Source organism: Candoia aspera, chromosome 10, assembly GCF_035149785.1.
Source record: "Candoia aspera isolate rCanAsp1 chromosome 10, rCanAsp1.hap2, whole genome shotgun sequence".
Lineage (NCBI taxonomy): Eukaryota > Metazoa > Chordata > Lepidosauria > Squamata > Boidae > Candoia > Candoia aspera.
In genome coordinates, this window is record NC_086162.1 from 18,329,163 (window position 1) to 18,351,029 (window position 21,867).

At 43.5% G+C, this 21,867-nt stretch overlaps 1 protein-coding gene across 2 annotated transcripts; it reads left to right on the forward strand.

The window, feature by feature from the left end:
* Window positions 1–2,531: 2,531 nt before the first annotated feature.
* On the forward strand, window positions 2,532–19,393 carry GAPDHS (glyceraldehyde-3-phosphate dehydrogenase, spermatogenic). Of its 2 annotated transcripts, none has more exons than XM_063311903.1 (11): window positions 2,532–2,688; window positions 8,416–8,607; window positions 10,015–10,111; window positions 10,628–10,734; window positions 11,856–11,946; window positions 12,204–12,322; window positions 13,603–13,684; window positions 14,695–14,846; window positions 15,449–15,611; window positions 17,415–17,512; window positions 19,004–19,393. In XM_063311903.1, the coding sequence occupies exons 2-11, from the start codon at window positions 8,579–8,581 to the stop codon at window positions 19,077–19,079; spliced, it is 1,014 nt and encodes a 337-aa protein (XP_063167973.1). In that variant the 5' UTR covers window positions 2,532–2,688; window positions 8,416–8,578; the 3' UTR covers window positions 19,080–19,393. The 2 variants fall into 2 exon arrangements, with proteins under 2 accessions (XP_063167973.1, XP_063167971.1); XM_063311901.1 differs by lacking the exon at window positions 2,532–2,688 and adding an exon at window positions 6,873–6,979.
* Window positions 19,394–21,867: the final 2,474 nt, after the last annotated feature.

The following is a 21,867-nucleotide window of genomic DNA, read 5'->3' on the forward strand; positions in this document are numbered from 1 at the left end:
TTGGGACAATAGGAATTGCAGTCCAACCCATCCTAAAGGCTGCTAGATACTCTTTAACCATGTGACCATTTTGGGGAGGAGGAGGATGTTCAGGCTGTGTCACATTTGGACTGGATGTTAAATGTTTACGCTGTCATATTTGGAAGGCTGGATAAATAACAGGCCTTTTTTCAAAATGAAGGTTTTCAGAACCATCATGGTAAAGCCTGAAAACTTAAGCTTTAATGAAGCAAGCCTGGTGAACAGAGGAGCAAGATGCATTCCAATAAGGAGGTCTGCATATAACCTCTTTTATTTATTCTTTTTAATTTTATTCTTTTTTTTAGAGATGGAATTCATGGATAGTGTAGTGATGAAGGAACTGGACTAGAAATGGGGAGCCTGTGAGTTCTAGTCCTCCCCTAGGCATGGAAACTGGCCGGATGTCTTTGGGCCAGTCCCTCTCCTTCAGCCCAACCCACCTCACAGGGTGATGGTTGTGGGAGAAATCAGAGGTGGGACCATTATCTACGCTGCCTTGATTTGTACAAAACTAAAGACAGGATATAAATCTAATAATAGTAACAACAATATAGTTCCCTCCTTTTATTTATTTATTGTACTTACAATTAAGAGTCCACTGAGTTGGGTGGCCAATAAATTTAAATAAATAGATCAATAAATATAATATGCAGTTTTTTGAGCTTTCTAAACAGCTGGAAATCAGCATCAGATCATTATGTAAACTTCAGTTCTTTATCTGTTCTGCTGTTTTCTAGCTCTATTCACCTTTTGCCTGTAGATAATTCCTCTGAATCACTCCTTTAGACCTATACCTTCCATTGGGTCTTTCATCAGGGCCACAACTGGGGGGGCAAGTGGGGCATGTGCCCCGGGTGCTGCACTGGGAGGGCACCAAAATGACAAAATAGTATTTGTATACTGAATGTTTTATTAATTTAATGTATAATAAAATAATAAAACTTGCTAACACCTCCCTCACCAACCCATGGGGGGGGCATGGAATCCATGTTTGCCCCAGGTGACAGAGCCTAGTTGCAGGCCTGGTCTTGCTTCCCTATTTCTTGACCTGCTTTCATCCCAGAGTCCTGAGCCTTCTATTTGTTCATTTTTTATTTGCTCCAGTTTATGCGCTGCCATTCTCTTTAATTTCCCTGGCCTAAACTGCCTTTTCCCCTATAAGATCTATCCAACCTTCTCCAACTCAGCCAGTGGGAGGGAAAAGAACATCTGTTTCCTCTCCCAAGAAATACAGGATGCTAATAGTTGCCTAAGGCTTCATCATCACTGCTTCACTCAAGAAGCCCTTCAACACTCTGCAATATTCAAATCATTTTAATGGGCATGAAAATGAATTTTACAAAAGCCTGCCATACTAATTCAAATGAGTTTGCAAAACTGCTGGCTGCTGCTTTGCCAAGGTTTAAAATGGCAGTTTGCAGAATGAAGTTTTGTAATTTGCAAAAACGTGTTTTTCAATTGCTAAACTAGATGTCAACCCACAAAATAGGGTCTTTGGGAGAGAGAGATGGGACACATTAGCCTATTTCTGGTGTCAGATGGCTAGGGCTTATTATAAATATGACTGCCAGCCCTGTTTGAATTAGTGCTTTCATTCTTTAATTCCTAGGGGCCCAGGTAGCCTAGAGAACCTCATTTGAATCCCCACCACCTGATTGCTCTGTGCCTCCCTGTCCCTGCTCATGCGATTCCTTCTTGGTTGCTGCTGTTCCTCTTGCATGCTTCACTGGAGAGCCTGAGTTATTTTTAGCTGCGCTTCACCACTGCCCTGGGCCTCCTGACCGATCTGCAGGATGATTCTGCAGAATTGTCAAAACCCATCTTTAAGCTCCAGTCCAATGGATCCTTTTCCCAGCTTCACTAGGATGCCTGTGATGTTTCCAAAGATGGACCTCAAGAAAGAAGATTATGGCAGGTTAGGATAGAGCATTGAGGGGAGATTATGACCTCATAGAGTGCCTGATGGATGCTTCCACTGATGCTACGGCCATCTTCATCCATTGAATGAGAGAAGTAGTGTGGCTTTAAGATCTCTTTTTTCTTTTTTCTGCTCAGCTGATCAGATTCCCACACAGGTGCGTTGCAACACAAAACACCTGGTTTTCTCCAGCCTCTCTCCATTCTGATCACCCCAGCCAACATGGTTGGGCAGGTGACGATGGGAACTGTAGTCCCCCGCCTTTAGCGGGCGCCTCATCATAAACGCGAAGGTCCTAACAACGCACAAAGGCAAAAGGGCAGGAGAAAAAAAAATAAGACCACAAGGCCCAGCATCCTTTGCGTAGCCGGCTCGCCTTGAGCCGCGGCAGGTGCTCACAGCAGCAGCCGAGCACTGCGCACGCGCACCCGGGCGGCCAAAGCAGCCGTTGGGGATGCTCCGGGTACCATCGCCTGGCGGTCACGCGCAGTCGGCAGCTCCAAAAGACGGGTCGTGCGCTGGGGGTTGTTCTGCGCACGCTCATTGCGGGTCCTTGAGGGCCACGCAAGAGCGCGCTTGGAGACAGCGGGGGCGTGTCGTCTGAGGGAGAGGGGCCTCAGCTGCTGGGAGAGGGAGGGGGCTTAGGCGTTGCCTAGCAGCGGCGCGGTGGCTATATAAGCCGGCTCACGGCCGTTACTCTCCGTGTTCGACGCCATCGAGGTTCTTGTCTCGGTTGGGGAGGCGGACAGGTGAGCGGGAGGGGAGGGAAGGGGAGGCGGCGGGGCCAGGGCGGCCGGCTGGAAGCCGGGGACTCCTAAGCAGCTCCCCCTCCATGCCCCTGCTGCTCTGCGGGCGTGTTGGGGGACGCCTTCCATCACCCTGAGCATAGGAGCTATGGTTCAAGCTGGTGGGGGATGATGGGAGTGGCAGATGAGTCATTGGAGGGCCCCCAAGAAGGATGGGGGGTTGTCTATAAACCAGCCTGGCTTGTACCGATGAAGGAGGAGGTGGGGTGACTTGGACAGAGATGCTAGAGAAAAGAAGGGAAATGTAAAGGTTGAGAATGGCCCCTAAGGGGGGGGGGTGGCAGCAGTAAATTGAAGGGGCCCCCAGTATGCTAGTTTGTAGGAGATGGAGGAGAGTCCCTTAAAAAGCCAGTTAACTCTGGAAAGGCATAAAAGATAAATCTGGAAGGGCAGAGTTGAGTTTGTGGGTTGGAGGAAGGTGGCTGCAGGATGGGGCAGAGGTGGCCTTACCTGGGGGGAAAAGGTGGTGGGTTTGCATCCCAGGGTGGAGCATTTCGAGGGATTAGAGGAGCGATGTGACTCCCTGGCATGCAGTATCTTTCTCCTGCAGTGCCTTCGGGAAAAATGAGGGTTGCTTTCTGCTCGAGCCTCAGGGCGCAGGCTTTGGGGTGTTTTGACAACCCCTTGGCAATGTCTAGAGGGGCTTTCTAGATTTGGCAGGGAAGAGTATCTTTCTAGATGCTGGAGGCTTGGGACTGGGGCTGGTTGCTGCAGAATGGCAGCTGGTTGGGAAGCAGACAGGAAAAGGGAGGCCCTTGTCCTTGAGTGAGAGGATGCCGGCAATAGGATTATGAGCAGCTGGCAAAGCTTTCAATCTTTGTGAGATGCAGCAGGAAGGATTAGCTGCCGTCCTTGCTAGAGAAGAGATCGAGAGTGGGAAGATGGGAGTGCAGAGTCATCCGCTTGTGCTCCTGCTCTGGAATGGCTCCCTCTAAAAATGCAACTGCGTCAGAAACGCCAGGAGAACCGATAATCCTGATTTAGCAGACTGTTAGATGGGGAGCTTCAGCCCTTGGCCTTCATTTAGGAAAGGGAACATCCTTTTTCTGTTGGTTCCAGGAATCTAATGCAAAATAGATGTCTGTGTATATGTTTTTTTTTCCTTAGCCAATTTAAGCCTAGCTGCCAGGCATCCTCATCTCACTCCCTGATCCTGTGTGAGAGACAAGGGTTGCTGAAGAATGCTACATTGATTTACCCCACCTCCTCCAAATAAATCACATGTATAAAAATGTAAAGGTACTCTGGTGTGTCTACAAGTAGGTGAGAAAAGGTGCTGAATGACTTTATACGTACATCATCTTCAGCTGGTTGGGCCAATTTATTTAAGGCCTGCAGATCTATTTTGAGGTGGAGGAAATAAAAAAGGCCCCTCTAACTAGCTTGCTTCTAGATTCAGCTGTGATTGTATGGATCTGCCCTGTTCATGTGACTTTCTCAGTGACATTAAGAATCAACAGGGTTAGGATAACCTGTCTCCATTTGCCAGCAGGATCGTAGGCTGCATTACTGCATGCTTACTGTATTGTAAGAATAAGATTCCTCCGTGGTGTTATATTGTGAATAAAACCAGCACTAACCCCCACTGCGAAGGAAACTTTGCATGGAACAAATTTGTTTCTTCCTCTGTTGCACAGCTTTGTGCTCAAATATTTTGCCTGAAGTTTTTCAAAAGCCCTTAAATCCTGGAGTGATGGTTCCAAATCTAGCCATCCAGAACATTGTGTCAAAATGTTTTTTTTTTAAATCTTAATTGTAACTAGTTGATTAGGCCAGATTTATGCACAGTGCTAAGCCATGATGGGTGGTTTAAGCACTGAACAAACCACATTAAGCTTGGTGTTATGGGAAAATGCAGCTGGTATCGGGCTAGCTTGTCTGCGTTGGAGGCTGCAGCGGGCGGGTAAGTGGATTTATGGGAGAAATGATCCCTGGATGAAATGCCTGACCTTTCTCTAAAAGGGAGGCATAAGTCTTCATTGCTGCCTAAATCTCTGCCGCTATGGTTGTGTGTGTGACCGCTGAAAGCAATGTACTTCGCCCAAATTGTATAGGATTGAGATTCAGGAAACTCGGGATGTCATTCTGTACCAGTGACTCTTTCAAGGTCACAGCTGCTGCAATGAAGATGTGAGAGTTAAAAAACATTCAGACTGTACATACGGAGGCTGCACTGGGCTGGTACCTCCTTGATATGTTTTTGGGTAGGCTTGGCGCTCTGTTCCTGGCCACAGAGTAGCACTGCAGCAATTGAAAGCCTGCAATGAGATGAGAATGCATTATTTTTTATGATAGGTGAATGTTTCCACTGTATGTGTGAAGGGTTGGAGCATTGGAAGAAACAACGGTAATAGAAATGTGAACAATAAAAATAAAATAAAACCATAATCAATGTTGAGTCAGGATAGAATAAATATTTCCTGGACTAGTCTTCTGTAGCTGTCATAAAATCCCAAGCCATTGCCAAATATGTTTATAATGATAGATGCTAAATATACCAGCTTATATGCATTTGTTAAATAAATATAGAAGAAGGTCCTAAAACTGCAAGAAGAAAGCTCATATGCTCTAATTTTTGATTCTTACAACAACGGTTTTCATAGCTGAACTGTCAGCTGGTGCTGTATTTCAGGAAAAAAAGTTTTTTTTTTTGCTTTGCATTTAAGGCTTATACTCCAGAGTTTCCTACTTGACAGTACCATGTTACGCAGAAAGGTTTATAACTCCACAAAGGATTGCTAAACAAAAAGATTCTGCCATGAATCTGTAAAGTGTTTTAGTAAAGTAGCTTAAATGTGTCTGGGGTACTGTGGAGTTGAATTGACAACGATAAAATTAAAATGGCTTCTGTTCCTCCTGTAGTGGCTGTCAAGAAGTTGTGTATGATGTGCTATAAGAAAATTAGTGATTCCAAATAAAGTCCAAGGGGATGTCTTTTTTGGGACAAAATGGGTCTCTTGTCTGATTACTTGACTTAGTTTGATTTAATACAGGGGTCCCCAAAGTCTTCAGCTCATCCACAGCTCATCAACCCCTTCATGAAGTTTCAGGTTGTCCATCGATGCCCAAATATTTATTATATGAAAATAATAAATACTATTTTAACTAATAATACTATGAATGATAATGGATAATACTTCATAAAAGGTAATATTTAGAATATTTAAAATATAAGGTTTAACATACCTTTCTTGCTGAAACTGTTGATATCATTAATGGGAAGGATGCATCTGATGAGTGTCAAAAAAGGCACTGATACTTGGTTGGAGGTTGGTGAGTTTTTGTCGTAAGTCACCATGCTCTTCCAGGTTCATTCTGTTTCTATTGACCCCCAGTCATTTATTGACACCTTGGATAGTCCCATTAACCCTTCGGGGTTGATAGTGACCATATTTGGGAGTGACACAGTGCACTTTGGTTAGATTTATTTTATATTTTTTTGCAGAATTACTTGAATTGAGATCCTTACTTCTTTGTATCTAGTACTTTGCTATGCCCTCCAGGGCCCAAAGTTCTATCAGCTTAAGGCACGTGGGTTACATATACATTCCTGCAGCACAGAGTAGATTTTTTTAAAAAAGTAAATTGCTATAATAGCCTCTGCACTGAATATGCTGCAATATTAACATCAGTATAGATTTCATGGCCATTTTAAAGTCTGTAGATCCTAATTTTTTTGAGTGGCTGCAAGGCATTACACAGTTGATATTTTTAATCTCTGCAGAGATGCTATAAAAAACACCTGCTTAGAGTGGACTTGGATTATTATCCAGTTGAAGATGATTCTGAAATATGTAATTTCATTCTGATCCAGAGTGTTTACTGGTGTCAGTGGAAGTAATTTGCTTTGATGCTGACCCTTATCTCATATTTCCAGCTCAGCAAGACACAGAAAGTCTTTGAGGATACACATTTCAGGATAGCTAGATGAAACTAAGTATTCCACCCTATCCCAAGCTGTTTAAGACATTCCTTTTGTCAATCTGTGAATCCAAGCATAAGAGGAAAATGAAGGAAATACTATTGAAAAGGATTTGTGAATGGAGGAATGGAGTAAAATGTTTTCTGATAATGGTTAAAGCATGCCCAGCTGAGAAAATTAACTCTCTTGAAATCCTGTTTCAGTATTTCTAGGTAGAGAAGCAGTAGATAGGTCAGCCAGTATATGAAATCAACGCAATAGTTCACCGAAAATGGATCAGGGTAGCACATCAGTTAGTGTCAAAGTCTTCAGGTAAGAAAATCTTTTGGAGGATTTTGCTGCCTTCTCCATGACGTTTATGGAGACGATATAACCCATTGTAAGATACTTTGATTGATGCCCTGAAACAGGGATGGGGAACTTCTGACCTGCCAAATGTTGCTGAACTACATATCTCAGCAGCTTCAGCTAATCTGGCAAGTGGTGAGGATAGCAGGAATGGTAGCCCAGCAGTGTTGGGGAACCACCTGTTATCCAACACTTCATTAAAGGATGATGTTATGCTTGCCAATACAGAATATCATACTCAGAAAGAAATCACATTCATGTATATTCACAAACTAAAATCAGTGAAGGGTAGGCCTTGGGGCAGAAATGATAGCATTTCCAAAATGTCCTTTTAGAAGCCTGCTGTCATGAGTACTGATGGTGAGCAGGAGGGGGCCTCTATCCAGGGGGGAAAACGCACGCGTAGTACTGAGGAGTTAAGCAGCCATTCAAAGAGACACAGATCAGACCCGCCTTAACCTTTGGGGTTTATCTGTCTGGGTTTTTCCCACGCTTCTTCAGTTCGTTAGGATTTTCTGTCTAATGTAGCAGTAATAAAGCACTAGAAACCTTTTCCTTGTCTCAGCGTGGTTCCTGGCTGTTAGGACATCAATCCTAGTTGATTGATCCCAATAAGGGATCAAGGTAAGCATGCTAACATTTGAATTCTCAGAACTTTTTTTTAAGCAAGAAAGTTACAAAAAAGCAGTAGCGAAGAAGGAAAGGAATCCTAATGTAGATATTTCAGCTCTGAGTTTGCAGTTAAAAATCATTCTCAAGATGGAGATGTAAACTGAATGCATCTTATAGTTGTAGTGCCCACTGCATAGTGTTCAGAAGGATGACATAGCTAAAAGTATGTGCACTGATTTCAAGGAAGTTCTTGAGAAAAATATATATGAGATCTTGCTCCATTGCAAGTGTCTTAAAGATATTTATTGGGAGGACCTTCCAGTGAAGTTAATGGGGATTTAAATTACTGAGTTAGGAAACCTACATATGCAAATGCACTAGCTTTTTAATAATTGAGATTCAGCTACACAAAACCAAAATGGGGTACATCTCAAAGTCCTGGGAATCAGTCTTGTTCTAGGGATCTAGTCCCTTGAAGCCCCTTCTTTGTCTCAGAGCTGCTCCATCAAGTGCTGATTTTTAAGTACTTCTTGGATGTGCTACACATTCTTTGGTGGTGTACTCTTGACAGTCTCTCCAAGTTGTCATCTTGGAACTCTTTCAGGGCGTGATTGTGTGTGTGTGTGTGTGTGTATGTGTATATATATATATATATATATATAGGCACTTTTCAAGGCTATGCCTGAAGAATGCCACAACCATCAACCAATTTAAATCTGTGGATTATTTTCGCGCTGTTAATGATGTTTGCCCATGTTAGTGTGCTTATTGCTTTCATATTCCTCCAGGCTTGAGATCAGTGAAGGGTCTCCTCCAAAGATCTCTCCTGAGCCCGTGCCACCTAGCCCGGAGCCAGAGCCGGAGCCCCAGCCACCCACCCCAGAGCCAGAACCAGAAGCTCCGCCACCCCCTCCGCCACCGCCGCCGCCACCGCCGCCACCTAAAAAACGCATGGCTGAGTTTGCTGTGGGAATCAATGGGTAAGCATGAGTTGAGATTTATGTATCTGCAAGGCAATGCAATATATAAGGAAGCATCTTCTAAGGGTCTTCTAGTTCAGTGTTTCCCAACCATGGCAGCCTTAAGATGTGGCTGGGGGATTCTGGGAGTTGAAGTCCACACATCTTAAAGTTGCCGTGGTTGGGAAACAGTGCTCTAGTTTCTTATTGAAAATGTCCTCCTAATGATAGAAAATAAAATGGCTATTTCTTTTCTTGGTCTTTTGCAACATAAATGTTCATGGGAAGAAATGCTTTAAAACAAACCAGCAAAGCCCTTGTGGTTGACTGAAACATGCTGGTTTAATGCCAAAGTGATTCTACAACCAGAGCTTTCAAGTTGTGCTGTGTGATTGTTTATGTTAAGGTAGAAACTTGCAGTGAGCTTAGGTGACACTGCAACACGGAACAGAGAGGCAAGCCAAATCTTCCGGTTTCTGGAAATCTTCCTGCTGTGTTGTCTACCTGAAGGTCATAGCAGTTTGCAGAGGTTCCTGAGGCCAGTTTGAAAGTAGATGCAGGCAGAGGTCATACCTATGGGACCAAACTTTACTTCTTTTTAAGTGAGACTTCATGTCTGCCAAGTGGAGCTGCTTTGGAGACAGAGTGAGCTGCCCTTTGACCTACTGCAGCAGTCTTTGGAATGGCTGTTCTATACAAATCAAGGATTCTGATTTGTGTGAGGGAGGATGGTTTTCAATTACTGCTGCTACTCACCTTGGCAGCCCTAAACTCTTGATGATCCTTTAGATCTGATGATAGATCCTGGGAATGAATCTTCTGCTTGTTCCTGGTCTGGGTATTCTGGGCCCTGGTCACTCTCTGTAAGGTGAAAATGCATTCTACAATAGTTCTTGGATTCCCCTATGCCAAGGAATGTTCAGGTCAGTGTTTTTAAAGGGTGTTGTGTTGATGGATATTGGTTTTCCTAGTGGAGGAATGCTTTGAGAAGTTTCCAAGGCGTCCTAGTGCTGGCTGGAAAACTGAAGACCTCTGATCTGAACTTGAACTATTAAAATGGTGGACTGAGGACTCTTGTGCTGTTGCATATAGTGAAACTTAATTCTTATTTAGATTGAAGGCATGAGGAAATCAGTGTGGGATGGGCATAGGCGTAGGAGAAATGAACTGGGACATTTTGCCTCTGAATTCAGAGTTGATTGCTTCAGTGTTCATGGGAAGTTACTACCTATGGTCTTTCGGCTTATTTTTGACCTTAGTTGTCAGTGCTACACGTCCTGACAAAAGCTATGAATCTTGGTGGAAAAAGCAGAGGAGATTTCAAAGCCACTAGAGGGATTCTCTTTAAGTAATCCCTTTTGCTTGCCTTAGTTGTATCAGAGGGTTGAGGGGGTGTGCTCTAATGGATGGCCTTCTTTGTTCTGGCAGATTTGGACGTATTGGACGCTTGGTCCTTCGGGCCTGCGTGCAGAAGGGGATCAAGGTTGTGGCTGTCAATGACCCTTTCATCGATCTGAACTACATGGTAATGGCTTTCTTACGTGGCTACACCAAACGTCTGGTGGAAATTAGTTCACTTCCCTTATGGGGCAGAAAAGGAAAGCCTGATATGGAAAGTGTCAGAGTCCATTGGAACTCTGGTAAGAAGGTGCTTTCTACATGTAGCCCAGCTGCTACGGGTTGCTTGATTTGCCAGTTTGCTTGCCGACAGAAACGGCATCTCGTTCTGTGAAATATGGTGGAATGGGAGAGAGCTGGGCCTCCAACAACAGAGCATGAGCAGAGATTAGAACTCTTCTGACACAAAACTCCATCTGGTGCTTAGTTATCTTGGGAAACAGGAATGCTCTGATCTTTGCTTATTGGATTGGGCACCTAGCTCTTTGAAAATACTTCCTCACTGCATGGCTATCAGATGCATAGAGGAAAGCGGATTGGCACCATCACCATGCTGTCTCTTTATAGGTCTCTGTCAAGCTAGACAGGTGGCACAATCCCAGTTCTCCTGGCATTATGCAGCTTTAGCTTCTTTCTTCCTCAGGTCTACATGTTCAAATATGACTCTACTCATGGACGCTTCAAGGGAGAGGTCATGGCGGATGGTGGCAAGCTGGTAGTGAATGGTTCAAAAATCTCAGTATTCCAGTGGTAAGTGGGGATAAGAGGCAGCACAATGCATTCATTCTATTTCATTGTTTTACTGATTTAAAATGTTTTGGCATTTTAATGTTCTCAGTACTGTAATGTAGTCTGCCCAGAGAACTTTGGTAGTTGGGCAGCTTAGAAATACAATTATGATAATATACCTACCCCCCCCCTTTTTTTTTTTGGTACCTTCAAACCACTGTTGACTCCTGGCAACTGCCTGGATTGTCCCTGCAGTTTTCTTGGCAAGGTTTTTTCAGAAGTGTTGCCTGCTTCCTAGGGCTGAGAAAGAGGGACTGGCCCAAGGTCACCTAGCTGGTTTTGGGCCTAAGGCGGGACTAGAACTCACTGTCTCCTGGTTTCTAGCCGGATGCTTTAACCACTGCACCAAACTGGCTCCCTTATCTACCCTTATGAGGTGTCTATTTAAAGATGTTGAGCTCTTTCATTGGGACTGTGTAAATACTCAGCTGACCAGAAGAGTGTATAACACCTGTTTGATAGGGATTGCACTAGCGTGGCCTGTGTGTGTAAGAAAAATAAAATGAAAAATCTATCTATCAAATTTATATAGTCACCCCTCTCTTGAATGTGACTCTGGAGATGGAGTTCCTACAATGGTCTTGGTTTTCTGATGCCTTCCTGGGGCATCATAAGTGTGGATGCAAACAGGGAGACTAGTGACATTAGAGTAAAACTACTGCTTTCAGCTCTTTGGGGAAGGGAAGGGTAGTACCATGTTATCAATTCTCTTCCATTATACCATCTCCTTACTATCATAATACAGATTACGAGCTATAATGAAGCTGATTTGCTTGTCCAGGTTCAGCATGTGTGAACTAAGCCAATTATTTATTGAACAAGCAATTGCTTCTCACAGTATGTGAATCTACTGCAGAAGGGTAAACATTTGGTGGGAGTTGCACATGTTAAGCAAGAAAGTGCATGTGAATATCAGGGATGTTATATTACATGTTTCTAAAGGCCAGAGAGGATAACAGGCTGCATGACACATTCATCCAACTACCTTGCTCAACCCTAGAGCCCCTGGAAGTAGTTCCTGCTTGAGCAGAAGTCCAGGTGGGCAGGTGTGAATAAAAGGTTTGTCCTCTTGCATTCCACAGTAATAAACCAAGTGAGATCCCTTGGGCAGATGCAGGTGCCTTGTATGTAGTAGAATCCACTGGAGTCTTCCTCAGTGTTGACAAAGCTTCGGTAAGTATCTTGAGGTAGGTCCTTTCTCTGAGATAAGAGAACCAGTGTCATTCCCTTTCATGATATTTGCTGGATTGGGAAGATTTCACTTAGCTGCTTGGTTTTTTATAATGGGCCACCACAGATTTCTGCTGTACTGGAACAGAGCGTGCAGTCTTCTAGTTACTCCCTGGTGCAGGCTGTTTGTCCTGTTGTCTGTGGGCAGGCAGAATCTGATGCTTCGTTACTGACGGCCTGAAATCTGCCACTTTTTACAGGCTCATTTCCATGGAGGAGCCAGGCGGGTGGTGGTGACTGCCCCGTCACCTGATGCGCCGATGTTTGTTATGGGAGTCAATCATGAGAAGTATGATCCGTCTAGCATGAACGTTGTAAGGTAAGACCGATCTTGGCCAGAAAAGCTTGTGGGTTGACAGGTAGAGAAGCACTGGGCTGTGGTGCTCTTTCAGAGGTCAATTTTCTGCAGATTTTTCAGTTGAAAGGAAATTAGGCACATGTGTCTGGAGGTGGAGGAGCTAATACCTCATAGGATATAATGGTAGGACAAAGTGCTGGTGATGGAAATGCAATAGATTCAGAGTGCATTTCTAAATGGTTAAGTTGGTTAGGACCTCAGAGGTAAGCTGGAATCCATCCAGCACTTTTCTTCAGCAGTTTGTGACATACCGGCTGTCTTCATACATTTAACCAGGCCAGTTACAAACAACAACTTCAACTTCAACAGCTCCTCCTCCTCTGCCTTTATTAGATTTATCTACCCATCTTGCAAAGCAACTCTGGGCAGCTAGCACAATGAAGACATTAACATAATTAACAAATGGCAAGAAACAATGAAGACACACAAAAATAGATCTACCCTCAGTTGCCATTCTTTGCTTTTCTACCAACAACAAATTCATGCATCTCCCAAGCTGAGCTGCTTCTTGGCCTCGTGCCTGGCAAAAGAGCCAGGTCTTAGGGAAGACCAGCAAGGTCTTATTTATTTGTTTAGAAAATCTGTATAGCTGCCCAACGGGCAGTGGTCAATCTATACAAAAACAATGCGACCCCCTCCTCCCTATAAGCAATTAAATAATTCAGTGTGAAGAAGAAAAGCAAGGCACTACATAGCAATTTCACAGAAACAGACACACGCATATTGGGCTCCCCTAACATCCTGGCCTTGAAGCCTGGGGAAGAAGCCAGAATGGAAAGCCAAGAGTATTGGGGCCATCTGAATCTTAGAGGGGAGGTTGTTCCATAGGGCAGGCACTGTGACAGAGAAGGCAAGTCTTAATGGCTTTATTCACACATTTAAGAAGCTTAGTTGATTAAGATTTCCGTGCAGCTTCATTCTGTTGGGTTAGTTTATGGGCCACCATATTAGGCAAACCGCAACTGCTAGGAAAGGTTGGGTGTGCTTTATCACCTAACAATCAAAGCTTGCAGCACCCTTTAGACCTTTCCCAAAGTCCTGTAAGTGATGCTGTCTTGGCGTGAGTCATTAGAAAGTTGGCAGCTTTGGATTCATCTTTGCTGGATTTGGAGATGGAACTAAAACCTTAGGAGAACCTAAGAATATAGATCTGTTCTGAGATGTAACTTAATGTGCAGGTTGGTTGGGTGCTGAACAACAACAACAAAAAATCAGGGTGATGTGTAATTTTTGCTTTCCAGCAATGCTTCCTGCACCACTAACTGCCTGGCACCTTTGGCCAAGGTCATCCATGACAACTTTGGCATTGTGGAGGGCCTGATGGTGAGAGCTATGTCAGATTCCTTCCAACATGCTTACTTATTGATTTATGACATTTTTATAATACAAATTCATACGGGAGAGCCAGTTTGGTATAGCAGTTAAGCCACCAGGCTAGAAACTGGGAAACTATGTGGCCTTAGGCACAAAACCAGTTGGGTGATCTTGGGCCAGTCACTCTCTTTCATTCCTAGGAAGAAGGTAGGGGCAACCCATTTCCAAAATCTTGCCAAGAAAACTGCAGGTACTTGTCCAGGCAGTTGCCAGGAGTCAATACTGACTTGAAGGCACCAAAAAAAAAAAATCATATGGACTTCCTACAGTTAAGGACATATACAGTTTAAAAGTAATATATAGAGTAATATATATATAAAAGTAATATATATAAACATATATAGAGCTATAAAAGTAATTTGACCCCAAAAAGAAAAATCCAGGGTGAAAAAAATGACTTTCTTCATTCCTTGAAGAACACGCTTTCTCCTTCTGATAAAATCAAGATACTCACATTCCTGTGTCTCCTATAGCTATGAAGGCCTGGGAATTCTGGACGTGTGTGCGCGTTTTGATTAATTCCACATAGCAAATTGCAGCACTTTTAGTTTTCCAAGTTACATAGTTATAACTGTCCATCAGTCCTTAAATACCAGGCTTCCTAATCAAGTTATTGGGGAGTACAATTCTGGCTACGGTTGGCTAACAGCCATATTTTACTCTCTCTGCTTATAGCAAAATCATTTGTAAATCACTCCTGCTAGTTTTAATTGATTTTTTGGATTTACTAGGAGAGCTTAGTTTTTGCATGCAGCTCTATCTCAGTATTTGCATACCAGTCAAGATAAAATGCTGTTTCCAAATGATTGCAAATGCACTATAAAATATTATGTATCAGTTCCATTTTTACATAGAAGAATAATTCTTTTAGGAAACCTAAGTGGCTTGTTAGATCAAATCTATTGTTTAAAATGCCTTGTACGTCTTTTCCCATACCAACTGACATCTCTGGTCTGCAGACCACTGTTCATGCTTACACTGCCACTCAGAAAACAGTGGATGGACCTTCTGCCAAGGCGTGGCGTGATGGGAGGGGTGCTCACCAGAACATTATTCCCGCTTCTACCGGTGCTGCCAAAGCCGTGGGCAAGGTCATTCCTGAACTTAATGGGTATGGAGAACAATTTTATCTTTCAGAAGTGGGGTCTTTTACCTGTGCGTTTGGGCCAATCCTAAAGATTTGACCATCTGACAATCAAGGATGTATCTCGAATTGCTGATTGGTGACCATGAGGCAGAGTGAAAACCATAGAACTGCCCAGGATTTTACTCTTGAGAACAATTGCTTCTCAGGCAACCAGATGTTTTAAACTATTTATCCCATGATCCTTGCTCATCGGCCATGCTTGCTTTGAAGAATGAGAGAGCTAGACTAAAACATGTCCTTACATTCAGTTTGCTGTATATACTGCTGTTAGGATTGATCAGTCTTCCCCACTGTGGGTAATGGTGATGATGATGATGATGATGATGATATTAAGGAAATGTCAATACAGCCATTAAAAAGCAGAAAAAACAAAATAGCCCAGATTCTGCCATACCGTATTTATAACAGTTGGGAATAGTTAACTGGGATCTTAGTCTTAGATGCCAAACTGTCAGTTCTTACCCTCATTCTTTTGGGGGAAGGGAGAGGTAAGAAGACATTTCAAATCCAGACTGCCATGGGAATTGTTTCTTCCTCCTCTTAATGACCAAACCTCCCTCTGACAGGAAGCTGACTGGCATGGCATTCCGTGTCCCAGTGCCCGATGTGTCTGTGGTTGACCTGACCTGCCGCCTGTCTAGGTCAACCACCTATGCTCAGATTAAAGAAGCCATCAAGAAGGCAGCTAAAGGACCCCTGCAAGGGATCCTGGGATATACAGAAGATGAGGTAAGCGTGCAGTGTATGTTTCCATTGGCAAGCTGTGGAAACGGTGGAGTAGTTTAAGGTGCTCTGATCAGCTATCTTGAGGATACAATCGGCAGGTTTAATGCAAGGCAACGTCAGACGATGCTGGCATAGTGTACTCTGTCCAGCGGCTGGTTGTTGTCTACCTTTGTAATGGTGCTGGCAAATGGAGGCCTGACAGCTGTCATATGGGACAGACTAAGGCAGCCTTTCTCAACCCTTTGACCCTGGAGGAACCCTTGAAATATTTCTCGGGCCTCGGGGAACCCCTGCACATACAGGCTCAAAGATAGGCCAGAAGTTACCAAATTACTAGATTTGTTTCATGGATAGGCCTGGATATATGCATGAACAGTGTTCTTAAACTAAAAATAAACAATGAAACTTATCTCTTTAATGTGAACTTGCCTGAATTTGAAATACTTTTTTAAATAACTCGTGATCTCCCAGGGAACCCCTAAGGACCTCTCGTGGAACCCTGGTTGAGAAACCCTGGACTAGGGAAAGGGATTGGTGGATTTCTTGATGGTGGGAAAACTATCCACCAGTTGCTAATGTGGGCTGGGGCCAAGGAAGGAAGGAAGGTGAGTTTTGACAGATAAGCCAGTAGGTTTGATCATGTGCCAAAAGCTGATCTGTGGAGTGGGTGGAGGTTTCTGTCTTGCCTGCTTTGCCAGGAAGCCCCTGTTCACGCAGTGGATCAGGCATTCCAGCCCTTGCCCACCCAGCAGGTTATCCATGGATCCTCTCTCATGTTACTGGATCTTTCTTGCTGTCACCTGACTTACTCTTGTTCTTTTCACTCATTTTTCTCCCTGTCACTCTGTCTTGCTTGCTGTCTCTCTTGTACTGTTTCTAAAGAGGTGTTGTATTGGGTGTGTTTCCTGCTGACAGGTGCTAGTGGGTGGATTTTCCTGCTTCAGCCTGTGCTGTTCTGCTGTCAGTCCAGGCACTCATCTACCCATACAGAGCTCTCGTCCCTGTGCCTGTCTCTTTTGCTGCCCAAGCCTTAATGGCCTTGGCCAGTGCTCAGAGGGGAGGGGCTGTGTCTGCTGCTGCTGAAAGTAGCCAGTAAGAGCTGGGCAGATCCCAGCCCCTTGTGTGTCACCACCATTGTCCCAATAGAGGAGAACATCTGCAGCTCAAGGAACCACCAAGGAGGAAACCACCACCCCCCGCCAACCCTGGTAGGGCAACCTACTATATATAAACAGCAGCAAACCCCACACTCCCTCACACTGATGGCGTTACCTAGTTGGGTAAGGAAACGTCTGCAGCCAACAGCCAAGCTTAGAGAGCACCAAGGACTGCACACCACTGAAGTGCCACAGATTGTGCACATAGCAAAGCTGTGTGAGGAGAAGATAGTGATGGATCAGATAAATATGGTTAGGCAGCCTCAGCTACAGGCTGGGGATGAGATGAAGTTGTGTCATGAGGACACTTCCTTAAAGAATAGTTAATGAGATGTCTTTGAGGCACAGTGCACCGTCAGCCAGACAGGGATTTTGATAAAGGGCATGTTCTGTTTTATTAGTGCCTGGAGGGTCTGTCCAAAATGGTGAACCCCTTAGCCAGACAGCCTAATCCCTTGGCATTTATAGAGGTGTGTAAAACAGTTTGAATTGAAAGCACTCCCTTTCAAGTGTGAAGCTCTTTCGATCCTTTTGGAAGTGTTTGAGACTCAAAATCTTGGGCTTGAGCCCAGGATGCTGGCTTGCCATCTATTGCAGAACCTCCTTCGTTCTTCTTTGCATACTGTAAGTTTCTCTCCTTCGTTTGCAGGTGGTTTCTACTGATTTCATTGGTGACAATCGTTCCTCTATTTTTGATGCCGGAGCAGGAATCGCCCTTAACGATAACTTTGTGAAGCTCATCTCCTGGTAAGCTGAACCCTCTGTTTCGTCTCCCAGTCGAGCTTTCCAAGGTCACATCTTTTGTAGAGGAACACGGCCAGGGCATTATCTCATGATCCTTTTCCACAAGGAGAATTGCCCATTCATACTGCATTTTTGTCTGAGTTGCTTTCCTTGAAAGCTGATCCCACATGGAAAGTTTTTGACCGAGAACAATGTAGTTAGATGCCTTAAGACTGTCAAAACACCAGACCATCACTTGCAGAGTAATTTTATCAGCTAATGCCGGTGTTCAAATACTGGAGATACTGTATATTGAACTACAGTATGGAAGATACACCCAGTCCACAAAGTATACACTGCATTCACATATTAAGCTCTGCTTAGCATTCACCAGAGCTTAGAGACTAATCTGCTGATCATCCCACATCCCATTCACTTTCACCAAAGCCAAAGATCCCTGCAACTTTTGCCTAGGACATTACTGCTTGGCACATTGTTATTGGTATAAGTTTTATTGCTATTATTTGCAAGCAAGCCAAAAAAACCCAAACCCACCACCCACTGCTGTAAAAAAAGAAAATCTCTGAATGGCCAAACCAGACTGGATCTGCTCTATGTGGATCCTGGTGGGAGAATCCTTTCCCAGCCCTTCTATTTTCAAAACAAAGTTCCTTTCTACCATGCAGCTCATATTTGTGGCTGATACTGCGTCTAAGGTTGTTTCCTAGGAGGGCTAATGTCTGCTTACTTCTAAGTTAGCCAATAGTTTTCATTTTGACACCATACCAGACTACACCCTCTCTTCGTTTAGCAACCGCAATCCATTCCTTAAATCGAAAGTGAATGGTTGCTAAGGGAACACCTGACTGAGAAAGAGAGAGACACTGAGAAGATGTTTGGTGGTTGCCAGCTCATTTAGATGAAGTTCTCTCATGCGGTGCCTTGTGCCTGGCCCATTTTTTTCTCCCCCTTTTTTCCCCTCCTCGCAGGGCGGAGAGATTGCTTAGACAAGCTATCTCTTCCTGAGCTGCTTTTCTCTACTGTGTGTTTCCCTAGAAAAGTGCTAACCACAAGTTAACAAGCTCAGCTCTGTGGACTTAATTAGTGGATTAGAACCCTCCCTGCTGCCTGAAACTGACCAGACCTTGATTAGTTTTACAGTGAAGGGTTTTGTTGTCAGGTGCAGGAAATTTGGTCCTAAATGCGTGCATTGGTCGGAAAATGATTTTTAAAAAATTACTGTTGTATTTATGAATGGTTGCTAAACAAGGTGGTCGCTAAGCAAGGAGTGGCTGTATAACTAAAGTTGATCCGCAACCGGTTATATTTATTGATTATAGTTAATGCATTTTTCCTTAACCAAGCATTGTTCCAGAGAATGGATTTAGAGGAGTTGGAAAACCGAAGTATGGAATAACTTCAGAAGGACATTGTGTATTGAGGCTGCTCCGACCTTTTGATTTGTGTACATTGTCATTCTTGGATATAAAGACGACTTATTATTATTTTTGGCAGGTATGATAATGAATATGGGTACAGCTGCCGTGTAGCAGATCTCCTGAAGCACATGTACAGCAAGGAGGAGATGTGAATCCTGAGTTCTCGTTGCATTCCAGGCTATTCAGTAGAGGGCCTCACCATTTTTAGTCCATAGGTTCTTTGCTTCAACCACAGAATCCCGAACACTGCACTTTGTGTCTTACTGTAAAGCTTTGTGTGTACGTCCGTGTGCATCCGTGAGCGTGAATCCTGCTTTCCACAGCAGCTTATATAGTGAAGACAAATTGCACCAAATTCCTCCCAGGAGAAGGAGTTTAGCCTCTGGGGTTATGCGTTGGTTTGTGTGGCTGTAGCGTCTTTGAGATCTTGCCAGTGTTGAAATAAAAACTACTGGAGTTAACGTGACCTTGATTGTGTCCATGTGATCCTGACGTCTTAGGGATTTGGAATTCTTGTTCTTGATTGGGCCAAATGATTGTACTTTGTGTGTCTGAGCATTGAAAAGGGCCACTTCTCCAGGAACTTCTCTTGTACTTTGATTTATTTATTTATTTATTTATTAATCAAATTTATCACTGCCTATCTCCCAAAAGGGATTTATGTTCACGGATGATTTTCTCGTAAGAAGAATTCGTGCCGTGCTTTATACAAACACACCATGAGTATAGTAATTGATGTTTAGAACTTATTGGCGGTCAAAGTGGGTTACAAAGGCTAAGCAAATGCCTCCTCCTCAGCCATTCTTTTCAGTGGTGTGAAATGGATCTCTCCTGACCCTAATAGGTCATTTTTCTGAATGGAATCATTCAGTGCATGCAGAAGAACGAACTCTTTGGAAGTACAGAAACGATCACTCAGTTTTTTAAGAAAATCACTGTTTACTCAAAGCATCTGGTATAATGGTTAGTGTCTGATGGAGAAAGTCTCTTCCAATCAGTATCTGTCTTTATGGTGGGAATCAAAAGGGACCCTAGAAATAATTTAGCCCAGATGTTACTGAGATGTAGCTCCCAGCATTCAGTTTTCACACCTCCAAGTTCTGCAAGATGCTTGATAGGAGACTTCTACACTCCAGGCTTCTTCAAAACTTGTTCAACACTGTAAGGATGCTAAGCTATTTTACTTAAGAGAATGGGAATTCGGCTTCTAGATTTGCCTTATATATAGGTAGACCTTCAGGTTTGAAGAAGACACACTGTCGTCTTCTTCGTTCATCTGTGGACATTGAAGTGGTTCTGCAGTCCCAGTCTGGAAGTGCAGAGTCTAGCACAATGGGGGCACTGGAAATCCATTCTTATAATAATAGTGTTTTCAGGTTTTGTTGATCTTATCTGTGTTGTACTGGTTTCCTGGACTGCAGGCTAACTCTACCACACGCAGACAACTTCGGTTTACGATAGGAAGAGAAGGGTGTTGCCTTAATGTTAAGGAAAAGGAGGCTGGAAATATGCAATGTAATTATGGGTACAAGAGGAATCAACAAAGCCACTCACCAGTCCAAAATGCCTTTCTGGAATAAATGCATCCCTTAACCTCTGGAAATGATGGGAAATGGTTCTCATTACCCACAGCCAGCAAGGATGCCTGTTGGAGACATCTGGTTGGTCTGTGAGTTTTCATCAATCACAACATCCCCTGTATACTTTATAAAAACTTTCCTTGAAATGTTGAGAGAGAAAGAAGCAATAGAAATAAAAACTACTTTTTCGATCTTGGAAAGAATAATGGATGGTCTTCCTTGGCACAAAGAACTGAACCAGAATTTTGGAAGCTGCCTTATACTGGCAGTTTGCATGACATACTTAATCTTGTTACTGAATTAAGCCTTATTTTGGTTATACATAATATATTGAGCCATACAGTAATGGATTGGGGTCACCCACATATATTATTTGCAAGCCATTTTTCAAGGTCAGAAGTGAGGAGGCTCCAAAGTGTGGCTTGATTTGTTTGAACCAAGACTAGCAAAAAGGCTCCAGGGAGAAGGATAGATTTATTTCATTTCCAGACTGCTGAATTTTGCTGTTCCCTCTGGCTTAGGTTAACACAACATTAAAACTAAGAATACAATTAAACCATTCTAAAATTATATTTATTTATATTCCTCTACCGCCCATCTCGTAATGACTCTGGGCAGTTTACAAACAGTTAAGGATAAAATATTAAAATATCGTTAAAGCAATACAATATAAATACACATAAATATAAAATATAAAAATGACAACCAAAACTGCAATCAAGAACAGCAATGATCCTAACGCAAACCCTCTGGTCCTGCAAGGTCTCCTTAAAGGGTCAGAGATAATCTCTCTTTATGCAACAGAATTACACATAAGGAAACGTGAATATCCTGTAGAGCTCCTGGCGTTTTCAGAGAGCATCTGGTGCCTTGAGCTTTGGAAAGGCTTATCACAGTGAAAGGGAACAAACAAAGCTGCTTCCTTTTGTAACTGTAATATTACGGGCTCAGTGACTCCTTGCAGATTCCAAAAACGGGGTTGGGGGGACAGAAGGAAGTGAGAAGATGAGAGCAGCAGCCAGTTTGCAGAGTCCTAGGGTTGATAGAATTAGCAGCCTTCTCTTTCGTTCATCAGATGACTGGGGCAATGACTGTTGCTGAAGCCCAAACGCTATAGATCAGTGTTTCTCAACCTCAGCCACTTTAAGATGTGTGGACTCCAACTCCCAGAATTCCCCAGCCAGCATGGGTGATTGGGGAATTGGCTGGGGATTTCTGGGAGCTGAAGTCCACGTATCTTAAAGTGGCTATGGTTGAGAAACACTGCGCTACAATGATGTTAAAGGAGTGGGACTTGCTTTAACGTTACTAGGTTTGGACGTCGATGGGTTTGTCCGGGCTGAGTTTGCTCGACAGCAGG